We start from the raw sequence: 12,466 nt of genomic DNA, 5'->3' as shown, positions 1-12,466 counted from the left end.
AAGCTGGGCTCAGAGGAAGACAGCAAAGAGGAGTTCAGGATGGAGAGAGAACCTCCTGCTACACACGAAGAAGGTAAAAATAAAAAATACAGATTCATGTTCGGCTGCAGCAGTCTGTAGTTCCTTTCCTTTATATGTCATCACTTTAACGTTTCAAAAAGTTATTAGTCATTTTTCTGTTATTTAAAGTGACAAAACATCATGTGGTGCGACCAATAAAACCAATAACTGTATTAAATATCACTTTTAATATTAACCACTGATACAGTATGATTAACCGAAATGTATTTTTAAATCATTTTTAAGCAATTTACAGGAAAGATAAGTCTTACATACATTTAAGAAGTCAACTGTGACATCATAGAACATAAATATCAGATTATTATTTACAACAAACTCAAAAGACAAACAAATAATTTGTTTCTAAACACTTAAATTCATTTATTTTAAGATAGATCATGGGTTAGGGTTAGGCACCACATGACTATTTTAGGGTCAAAAAACACATAAAACACTAATTTACTATTTTAATATGAATTTATGTGACCTCAACATTCTTAATGTTTGAACTACTGCAATAGATATTCTCATATTAGTTATTTAAAAATTGATCTGTTGAAAATCCTTATACGTCATTGACCCTTATATATTATTATTATTATTTTATATATATATACACACCGCTGTTCACATGCTGCTACTTATTAACCCGAACAGGTTCCTCCTTTACGTAGAAGTGAGAAAACAAGAGAACATTTATATTGAGTTTCTCTCCTTCGTCTCTTCCGTTGTTCAGGTAGCAACTCCTCGGTGAAGATGTCGGAGCGAACGAGCAGCAGTCGGGAAAAAGAGAGAGAGCGAGACAAGGAGAAAGGAGGGAGCGAGGGAGGAGCGGTGGGAGGAGGAGGAGGAGGAACGGGAGGAGGAGCAGCAGGAGGAGGAGGAGCGAAGGAGGCGGAGAAGAGGAAGAGGAGCCGAGCGGCGGAGAAGCTGCTGTCGTCCTCCAACCCGGCGAGTCCCGGAGGAGCCAAGAGGAGGCGCACCTGAGCGGCGGCCCGGACGGACGCAGAGCGGAGGAGAGACGAGCCGCCGCCGTCACGGGATCGAACCTGCGAGCTGCGTGTCACGTGACTGTCTGATGGCTGCAGACAGGAAACAGGAAACAGTTTGCGTGACGTCGCAGACGGACGGCGCCGAGTCGGAGGTTAAAACAATGACCTGTAATTATTATTCCTTTGTGTAATCTTATCGTGTCCCAGTAGTCGATGTTCAGTGGCTCGGAGCGGGTCCACGGGCCGCGGGTTGGGGACCACTGCTGTAGGGGACGAAGCAGAAGAGTGTTCTTTTGTTTTTTTATAGATTTTCTTTTATGTCATTTTGTGTGTTTTTGGGGTTTTTTTGCATCTGGACTCAGTTTCATCCAGCTGTGACACTTCATGAGGATTTATTCTATTCAAACGTCTGATCAGCTGACAGGAAGTAGATCCCAGCGGACCCGCCTCCAGAGACCCACCGTCCACCTCACACTGAAACAGCTGATGTCAGAAAGGATTTGTCCTCTAGCGCCACCTGCAGGTTTAACCCTTTACATGCTGTTCATGTTCTCACTCATCAGTCTCTGAGGCAGGAGGGTCATGTGATCTCATGCGGGCCGGATCAACCCCTCGGCAGGCCGGTTCTGGACCACGCGCCTCATGTTTGACACCAATTCACCGATTTAAAACATTAAAAACATGCATTTTTTTCCCCTTTTTTTATAAACTGTGAGTGAGTTTAAACTCTCAGATGAGCCTGAACAGAATGTAAAGGGTTAAAGTTTTGTTTCTCAACATCTGGAAGGTTTTATTCTCCTCTAGCGCCACCTTCAGGTTCTCTTTATTTCTACATCTTGACACAATCTATTGGTTGATTGTTGTAATATTGGTTGAGTAATAATAATAAGAGACTCTGGTTGGAGATGGACGACTCTTCACTTCATATAAAAACTAGAACATTAAATTTAATACAAAGTTTTTTTCCTCCATAATTTAATTTCATCAGAAAAAATGAGTTTATATTTAAAGTATGAGCTCGTGTGTGTAGAATCAACACTGAGCTGCATTTAAAGTCATTTCCAGTCCGTCTGAATCTTTGCTTTTATGTTGTTTAAGATGTTTTTATGTCACAGATGTAGAAAGAATCACTCGGCTGGTTTCATATAATCAATACTTTCATTTCATTGGTTGATAATTTGTATTTTATGCTTTTTATAAAACGTTGATGGAAGAAAACTGATGTTTCTTTAAAGATGAGCTCAGAGCCTCTTCCTCATCCTCCTCTTCTTCCTCCTCTTCCTCATCATCCTCCTCTTCTTCTTCCTCATCCTCCTCTTCTTCCTCTTCCTCCTCCTCCTCATCCTCCTCCTCTTCTTCCTCATCCTTCTCTTCTTCCTCCTCTTCCTCATGTTTCTCCTCTTCCTCCCCCTCCTCATCCTCTTCTTCCTCATCCTCCTCTTCCTCCCTCTCCTTTTCCTCCTCTTCTTCCAACTCCTCCTCTTCCTCATCCTCCTCATCTCTACACCTGCTGCTTCAGTTTGCCACCAAATTCCTGCAGATCTCGTCACATTTTGACGCCTGACTTACGCTGCCGATGTTCTGCAGAGCTGCTCGGATGAGTTAAAGGAACGATGACTTTCCAGCTGGTCCAGTTACAAACTTTAAAATCTCTTCTTAGCCTCTGGGAAAGTTTTATAAATATAAACTTTCACATATTAAAAAAAGAATCATAATACAAAAAGTCAAAATATAACTATTTAACAGAGGTTTGGGGTGATTTTAGTTGCAGTACTGCGAGTGGCCACCAGGGGGAAACAGCTGAGTATCAGTTTAACATGGATGTATGAAAGGGCGCCACCACTCAGCCGATGGTCACTTGTGGTACTGCAGCTAAAAGCACCACTAAAAGAGACGTCTGGAAATCTGCAGAAAAGCTTAATTATTTACTTTTAATGTTCTGAACTTTTGATCAATGGAGGTTTTTATATTTGTTAAACTTTCCTTGAGTCGAGGAGAAGAGAAAGCTCAGGATGTAAAGTCATCTCCATGGTTACCAGGTCTCTTAATTCGTCCATGAAAAGATGATAAATGTCTGCAGACGTCCTCACACAGCCGTTTTCCTCTGACTGTTAAATATGATGCAATAAGTTACAGCTGTTCTCTTCTTTTTACTTTCCAGATGTTTTAATGATTGTGTGTTTGTGTGACAGGAAACAGAATTAAGTGTTTTATTTTGAAAAAGATACGTCTGTTTTTTCTTTTTTACTTTTAGTTTTTGTATGTTTTGTCGTTGACGCTGACGAACAATAAAACAATAAAATCTACAGAAACAAAAAGTAAATAAAACCCAAAAAGACGAAGTTTTTAAAAGTCTGACAGGAAACAAAAATGTTTAAATGACGCGTTGATAAACTGATTTATCTGTTCGGCTGTTTGTGTCATTAAAGATGAGCTCAGAGTCTCCTCCTCTTCTTCCTACTCCTCATCCTCATCTTCCTCCTCCTCCTCTTCTTCCTACTCCTCTTCCTCCTCCTCTTCTTCCTACTCCTCCTCTTCTTCCTACTCCTCATCCTCATCTTCCTCCTCCTCCTCTTCTTCCTACTCCTCTTCCTCATCCTCATGTTCCTCCTACTCCTTTTCCTCCTCCTCTTCTTCCTACTCCTCTTCTTCCTACTCCTCATCCTCATCTTCCTCCTTCTCTTCTTCCTCATCTTCCTCTTCTTGTTCCTCTTCCTCATCATCTTCATCTTCTTCATCCTCCTCTTCTTCCTCCTCATCATCTTCCTCCTCATTCTCTTCCTCGTCATCTTCATCCTCCCCCTCTTCTTTTTCTTCCTCCCCCTCCTCAGCCTCTTCCTCTTCCTCCTCCTCATTTTCCTCTTCCTCCTCCTCTTCAAGTTATAGAATGTGACAAACACGACAGACTGATGAGACTTTTGCACATTTCTTCATAGTTATTTCTTAATAACTTTATTAGTAGAACAGCTCAACGTTCTTCACATAAGAGAATAAAACTGAAAAACTAAATAAAAATAAAACTCATTTTCAACTATCACTAACATTTATAAACTATAATAACTGGTCTGAAGCTGCAGTGAGTGTGTGCGGCCACATGGGGGCGCTGTTCCCCTGCAGATCTCATCTCAGTTTATTGGATGATTTCAAGACTTTAATGTTAGATTCAAACTAATGAAACTAAGAAATATTTATAAACCTTTTTACTTTTTCCTTCTTTCCTTCCTTACGTCCTTCTTTCCTTCCTTCCTTCCATCTTTTTACTGGACATCAGGTCAAATTGAATGAAATGAGTTTGATTCCTCTGATATAATTGATAAATAACTGATTTGATTAATCGATAATATCTGTTAGTTTCAGTTAGTTAAAGCTGACCCCGTCTGTTTTGACTGTTCCTTCTTTCCTCCCTTCCTTCCTTCCGTCTGTCCTTCCTCCCTCCCTACTTCTCTCTTTCCTTCCTTCCTTCCTCCCTTCGTCCCTTCCGCTTTTCCTTTCTCCCTCCCTACCTCCTTCCTTCTTTCCTCCCTCCCTCCTACCTTCCTTCCTTCCTTGTTTCCTCCGTCCTTCCTTCCTTCTTTCCTTTCCTCTCTTCCTTCCTCCCTCCCTCCTTTCCTCCCTTCCTTCCTTCCTCCCTCCTTTCCTTGCTTCTTCCCTCCGCCCTTCCTTCCTCCTTTCCTCCCTTCCTTCCTCCCTCCCTACTTTCCTCCCTTCCTTCCTTGCCGTCTTTCCTTCCTCCCTCCTTTCCTTCCTTCTTCCTCCCTTCCTTCATCCTTCCTCCCTCCTTTCCTTCCTTCTTCCTCCTTCCTCCCTCCTTTCCTTCCTTCTTCCTCCCTTCCTCCCTCCTTTCCTTCCTCCTTTCCTTCCTTCCTTGACTCAGGGACAACAGGAGCGTTAAAGAGACAGGAGCGCTGCATAAAGGACCAGTAGAAGATAAATAAGGAGTTTTTATTCCAGTAGAGACTCAGAATATAAACATAGAGCTGGAGATGTAAAGGATATGAGTTATTTAAGGAGTGAGGGAAGGAGAGGAGTACATAAGGAAAGAAGGATGGATTTCTTGATGAGGGGGAAAAAAAGAGAGAGATGGGAAAGAAAGAGAAGCTGAGCAGGACGAGTGTCAATCCTGAGAGAGCCGTCAGTCTGAAGAGTGTGAGAACGACGAGCGCTGCATTAATATTCATGAAGAGCTGAGAGTTCCCAACGCTGTGTGTGTGTGTGTGTGTGTGTGTGAGTGTCTGTGTGTGTGTGTGTGTGTGTGTGTGTGTGTGTGTGTGTGTGTCTGTGTGTGTGTGTGTGTGTCTGTGTGTGTGTCTGTGTGTGTGTTTGTGTTCGCAGCGCTTCCTCGGACATGTTTATTCATAAATCATCTCATGTTTATTCATACCGGATTATGTAAACAAGTAGGCGTACTCACACACACACACACACACACACACACACACACACACCTCCACAACGTTCATTATAATGTTCACAGGTGGTTTTAAGGTTTCTTTTGTCTCTGAGACAGTAAACAGAATATTTGAGACATTTGAAGACTTTAAGAGACACTGATCAACATTTATCTTTATTTATTTTTCTTTATAGCTGCACCCAAGATGATTTCTTCACATGCAAAACAAGGAAGGAAGGAAGGAAGGAAAGAAGGATGGAGGGAAGGAAGCAAGGAAGGAAGGAAGAAAGATGGAAGGAAGGAAGGAAAGAAGGAAGAAAGAGGGAACGAAGGAAGGAAGGAAGGACAGATGGAAGGAAGGACGGAGGGAAGGAAGGAAGGAGGGAAGGAAGAAAGGAAGGAAGGACAGATGGAAGGAAGGAAAGAAGGAAGAAAGAGGGAAGGAAGGAAGAAAGGAAGGAGGAAGGAAGGAAGGATGGAAAAGTATTAAAAGCAGCTGATTAATTCTTGTAACTGTACATTTAAGTAGCAGCAACAGGAAGGATGGAGGAGCCTAACCCTAACCTTAACCCTGACCCTAACCCTAACCCTGACCCTGACCCTGACCCTAACCCTGACCCTGACCCTAACCCTGACCCTAACCCTGACCCTGACCCTGACCCTAACCCTAACCCTGACCCTAACACTGACCCTGACCCTGACCCTAACCCTGACCCTGACCCTGACCCTATCCCTAACCCTGACCCTGACTCTAACCCTAACCCTGACCCTAACCCTAACCCTGACCCTAACACTGACCCTGACCCTGACCCTGACCCTAACCCTGACCCTGACCCTGACCCTATCCCTGACCCTGACTCTAACCCTAACCCTGACCCTAACCCTAACCCTGACCCTGACCCTGACCCTATCCCTAACCCTGACCCTGACTCTAACCCTAACCCTGACCCTAACCCTAACCCTGACCCTAACACTGACCCTGACCCTGACCCTGACCCTAACCCTAACCCTGACCCTAACCCTGACCCTGACCCTGACCCTGACCCTGACCCTGCGCTCGGGTTTATTTTGGGTTGTTTTAACTTTATGTGGAACGCTTCATGAAAAGTGACGACACAGAAGAAGATCAATAATACTGTCAATAAACATTTCCTCATTATGTAAATAAAATGAAATTCAGATGGCATCATGTTTCTTTGTCGTTGCAAATAAGGAGAATATTAGTTAATATGTAGAAGACAGTATTGTTTTTAGTTCACATTTATTTTCCTGTATTTAATCAGATTTTTATGAAAACATTCCGGTTACACCACATCATCTTAAACCCTCCTGAGAGATTCGGCTCTTTCCGAGAGTCTCTGACAGACGAACTGAAGACGCTTTCAGGCCGCAGTGACATCACAGTTGGCAGTGACATCACAGTTGGCCTCACGCTGTAAGCTGACATGAGGAGTGATGTCATGAATACTTCCTGTCAGCCACATGATGGGATTTCTTCTTCAGGTGTTGTGTTCATGTAGCTGTGAGAACAGATTTAGACGTTCCTCTATCACACACACACACACACACACACACACACACACACACACACACACACACACACACACACACACACACACAAAGCGCTCATTAGCCATGTATGGTGTGTGTGTGCCAGAAGTCATTTGTTTGTCTTTAAGCAGCTAAACTCCCTTTTATCCTGCTGATAATAGAAAGATTAGCATCTGAAAACCACAAAAGAGCTTTTTAATGAAACTTCAGACTCTCTCTCTCACACACACACACACACACACACACACACACACACACACACACACACACACACACACACACACACACACACCAGGCCTCCTGTTGTGTAGCGTGCGATGATTACAAAGACGATCTTATATGTGTGTGTGTTTGTCCGCTTGCTGGTAGTTAACACAGTAATGAGTCAAACAGCTGATGGTATGTGTGTGTATACTCTGTGTGTGTGTGTGTGTGTGTGTGTGTGTGTGTGTGTGTGTGTGTGTGTGTGTGTGTGTGTGTGTGTGTGTGTGTGTGCTGAGATGCTAATGATCAGAGCAGCTTTAGACGCTGAAGACTCAATCTGCTCTGCAGTTTGACGTTGAACTTTTGACGAGTTCATTTAAATTTCGGCAGCATCTAAAGCAGCTTTAATCTATATATTTTTTAATAATAATGTCTTCTCTCTCAGTGTGTAATGTCTTATTATCTATAACATATATTTCTATACATTTGTGTTCCTGTTAGGAATTGTAGTTTTGCTTTAGTGAGTTCTTTGGTTTCAAAAGGTTGATTGGCTGATTGGTAGCACCTGTTGAAGCCAATCAGGTAGCTGCCAGTGTTGGGAGTTCCACATGTGATTTTTGTCTTTCGGATTTCAGTTTTGAGGGATTTGGTTGGTGGAGTTTGGAAGTAGTAGAGCATTTTGTCCTTAAGTTTTGTTAAGTTAAAATAAGTAAAGTACTACAGTATAAAGTAAAGTACTACAGTATAAAGTAAAGTACTACAGTATAAAGTAAAGCACTTCAGCTTCATGGATACATATTAAAGTCCTTGTTTCTACGCAGGTTAGGTTTGTTTCTTGCCTAACGAGAGAGATGGTGAGTCTCCCTCTGAACCGGATCGTTTTATCCCAGCAGCTGAACCAGGATCAGCTGTTCCTTCATCCTCATCATCGAGTACCTCAGTGTGGTAGGACTGTTAACGCTCACCTCTTCCACTCGATTTTTGACTAAAATAAGTGCACTAGTATGTTATGGTTGTATAGTGTGAAGCACTGAAAACTAGGGATGTCCGATATTATCGGCCGATATTCACTTAAAAATGTAATATCGGGAAATATCGGTATCGGGTTTTTATAACCGCTGTTTGTTCTGTAGGCTTCAGCATTTCCGAGCCTGCATGAACGCAGCATGGGACGTTTACCGGCGTTTGATGACGTATAATAACAACACGCTAGACCCGTGGGTTTCTAACCGTGGCTAACCGTAGCTAACCGTGGCTAACCGTAGCTAACCTTAGCTAACAAGTTCATAGCGTCCACCGCCATGTACACGAACACACAAACAGAAGGTTTACCTCCTCGTTTTCATTTTCTCTGTTATGCTTTCGTCGAGTCGCCTCTGTGACGTCACCGTCAGAGTCCAGTGGGTCCTATCTGGGTCATATCTGGGTCCTATCTGGGTCCTACCTGGGTCCTATCTGGGTCCTATCTGGGTCCTATCTGGGTCCTACTCTGCTGGAGACACAACAGCTGAGAGGACCGAGTGAGAGGACGTTCCTATAAAAGGTCCCGCCTCCAGAAACGGGGCTTATGTCTGTGGTTTGGAACTAAGTGTTCCCTACGGATAGTAAATGACTGCAAAGCAGCATAATAAATATAACAGTGTTATATTGGCACTTTTTTCCATAACTTAAGTTGAAGTTGTTCTCTTATTTTGCGCAGACAGTGTTTACATGTGGAGCCATGTTGCATTTATGTTTGCATCCAGTGGAGCATCACAGTAAAATTAAGCATAATGTATTAATTCAACAGTAGGAGATATGTTATGTTGTTACCTAATAGTTTTGGTGTAAAAAGCCTGCAAATATCGGTATCGGGTGATATCGGTATCGGGTGATATCGGTATCGGAAATTAAGAGTTGGGGAATATCGGAATATTGGCAGAAAAGTCAATATCGAGCATCCCTACTGAAAACCCATCACAGTGAATGCATTTAACGGGTTCATTAATACTATAATTTAATTTAAAACCAAACCTGGTGGGGAAAAAAGAGCAGATGAAGATACAGAGAAGAAAACCAGGGTCCCCGTTGATCCTTCAAAAGTCTTAAAATGCCTTTACATTTAGTTTTTGATATTCAAGGTATAAAAAAATGTCTTAAATTCATACTTTAATGTGCAGTTACCCTGACAACTGACCGAGCGTCACATCCTTTAATCATCAGGTTTCTGTTTTCATTATTAAAGAAAATCCTTTAATACGAATAAAAACCAGATGAGACTCTCACAGACGACTGCTTAACGTGTGTGTGTGTGTGTGTGTGTGTGTGTGTGTGTGTGTGTGTGTGTGTGTGTGTGTGTGTGTGTGTGTGTGTGTGTGTGTGTGTGTGTGTGTGTGTGTGTGTGTGTTTGAGACTAATTAGGACAAGACTAATAAAATCTGCACACACACACATGTCAACACACATAAACACACACTGGGGGCCTCCGTCTTTTTTGTCTCCTCAGCTGGTCTAAAAGTCTTTGTATAATCCTGAACCGCGTCAATGAGTATTAGTGTCAGAGCACACACACACACACACTCACACACACACACACACCACACACACACACACACACACACACACACACACACACACACACAAAGAGCAGTGTGTGAGGTTGTTTTTCAGACGGTTGTAGCTTTGCATCAGTATTTACAGCTAATAGAGAAGGTGTGTGTGTGTGTGAGTGTATGTGTGTGTATGTTGTACTTTTAGACGGTAAACAACTCATTCATTATTCAAAACCAGTCTGTGTCTCTCTCTGCTAACCTTTCTCGCTCTCCTCCTCTTCATCAGCTCAGCAGTCAGAAGTCTTCAGTGAATCCAGCTGCTGTTTAAACTTATTGATCATTGATCAGCTGAAAGGTCACACAGAGCATGTTTATCAATCACTTCCTGTCTGTGTTATTTGGGCGGATGTGGAGTTGCCACAGGGGTAAAGTTTGGGGTCGGGTGTTGGGCAGAGGTAGGGAAGGAGCTGGAGCTTGTGTGGGAGGAGGAGTGGTACCAACTAGTTATATTTGGGCTGACTTCTACACACAGCACCGGCTTTGTAACAAAACTCCTGGAGAGGAACCGGACTCTGTTCTGGAGCCGGGCGGCTGTGTGTGTGTGTGGGGGGGGGGGTTATGGTTTATGGGATATGGGTTATGGGTTATGGAGATACTCAGAGTCCCCGGCTGAGCGCAGCAGTGTTGGAGTTCTCCTGCAGAACGAGAGGGTGGCCTCCTTGTGCCTTGGTGTTGTTGGGAGGAAGACTCTGACTGGTGTCTGTGTGTCTGCAACGAACAGCAGCTCAGAGTACCCGGCCTTCTTGGACTCTCTGGGCCCTGGAGGGGCCGCGGCACGCTGAGTCCATGATTCTGCTGGGGGACTTCAACGCCCACGTGGGTAACGATGGAGAAACCTGGAGGGGGCGATTTGGAGGAACGGCCCCATCTGAACCTGAGTGGTGTATTGTTATTGGACTTGTGTGCTAGCCATGGATCATAACAAACACCATGATCCAGCATCAGGAGGGTCAGAAGTGGACCTGCTACCAGAACACCTTAGGACAAAGGTCCATGAAACCTAAACCAGTAGTGAGGGTGAACTGGGAACGTCTGGCCCCCGTCCACCAGACCTTCAACTCCTCCGGATGAACTTCTCCTGCATCCTCGGGGAGGCTGATGAGTTTGTTGTCTCTGTGTTATTTTCATTAGGAAGTTGTGTAGTTGTGTAGCAGATGTGCACATCAGGAATAAGAAAGCAGGCGCTGGCCAAATAACTGAATCTGTAACAGCAGAAGAAAGTCCACACACAGGTGTAATTTAATAGGATATCACAAGTGAGGTTTGGAGCCTTGAAGGCCTGAATTTCCCTGAATGCCAACACCATGCATCTCAAAAGTCTCTAACAAACTGGTCCAACTCAAATGCCATGATGCCAACAACAAAATGTCCAAGTGACAAAAAAAAAAAACCTAAACCATGCACTGGTTTAGGTTTAAGTTTAAGTGGTGCTGGTCTTTCCAGCATCCGCTGGCTTCATCCAACAAACTACCTGATGTGGCTACACATAGATGTTCTCACTACCTACAAACTAAAGGGCCAACGTTGTATCCCGGACGAGCCCCCATCATTAAGGCCAGAAACTACAGTGTTGGCATCCCTGCAGCCTGGCAGCAGCAGCACCGGAGAAGCCGAGGAGCACCTGCCGAGGCCTCAGCCTCTGAGCTGGGTTCACCGTTAGTGGAGAGCCTGTCATCGCATTCGCAGCAGCACTGCGGTTTACCAGAGGACCTCGGAGTTGACAAGCCAGTTCAAGTTCATCTCAAGCAGTTTCCAAATAAACAACAGCATAATAATGACTAGGACGTAAAGAAAGTGACTTTGAGTCAACTTGTTGCAAAGGAGTCCAGGGTATTCAGTGCCATGCCAGCGGTAATGACTGCGTTCGAACACGCACTCACATTCGGGGCATCAACTGCTATGGGCGAAAACTCATTCTCCACGTTAAAGAACGTATTTACTGAGCACAGACGCAGCATGTTGCATAGACGGAAAGCCCATCTCATCCAGCTGGCATTTGAGAATGACCTCGGTCGGAAATTCAAAGATGAATGGAAGGAGATGCTGTTAAGGAGCTTCCACTCGTCAGGAAAGAGGAGACTGCAACTCTACTGAAGGTAAGAGCTGGTTATTTTATCATTTGTTTTGTTGCTACTGTTTGTGTTTGTTAGCAGTGTGGTTATTGATAATATGTTGTTGGACATGTTAGATCAGCGCCGTCTGATCTGTGGAGTCTGATTTTATGTTGCTCTGGGTTACCTGGCTTGTTTCTTGCTTCTGATTGGCTACTGCGGTTATTCGGGATTTCATCTGTTTCTTAATGGTCGGGTTACAATGAACGTTGTGTTAGTAAAGCAGGTATATTTACTTAGTGGCAGTGTGTTATTGTAACTTGTTTCTTATCACTGTAAATCTTATGAAGTGGTGTATCTATGTGGCTTAGATGAGACAGTTGGGCTGCATACGTTTTATAATACTATGCATCATGTCATCGACCCCCCCCCCCCTCGGTTTTTCAGCTTCTTAAATGTGAATATTTTCTGGTTTCTTACTCCTCTATGACAGTAAACTGAATATAGAGTTGTGGACATAAAAAGACATTTAAGGACGTCATCTTGGACTTTGGGAAACACTAATCCACATTTTATGAACCAAACAACTAAATTTAATGAAGTTAAAATAATCATTATCTGCAGTCC

General features: G+C 43.5%; 1 protein-coding gene across 1 annotated transcript in view; it reads left to right on the top strand.

Annotated features, from left to right (window-relative positions):
• mrgbp (MRG/MORF4L binding protein) overlaps window positions 1–3,485 on the top strand; it is a 12,495-nt gene extending 9,010 nt beyond the window's left edge. Inside the window, exons 4-5 of the mRNA XM_062427318.1 lie at window positions 1–73; window positions 797–3,485. The exon at window positions 1–73 is cut by the window's left edge and continues 2 nt beyond it. Of these exons, the coding sequence (XP_062283302.1) occupies window positions 1–73; window positions 797–1,047 (324 nt within the window). The 3' untranslated portion in view covers window positions 1,048–3,485. The remainder of the gene's footprint in view (window positions 74–796) is intronic.
• The last annotated feature ends 8,981 nt before the right edge of the window (window positions 3,486–12,466 follow it).

The sequence above is a fragment of the Scomber scombrus genome, chromosome 10 (genome assembly GCF_963691925.1).
Source record: "Scomber scombrus chromosome 10, fScoSco1.1, whole genome shotgun sequence".
NCBI classification, from domain to species: Eukaryota; Metazoa; Chordata; class Actinopteri; order Scombriformes; family Scombridae; genus Scomber; species Scomber scombrus.
This window is presented reverse-complemented; position numbering and strand designations above follow the sequence as displayed.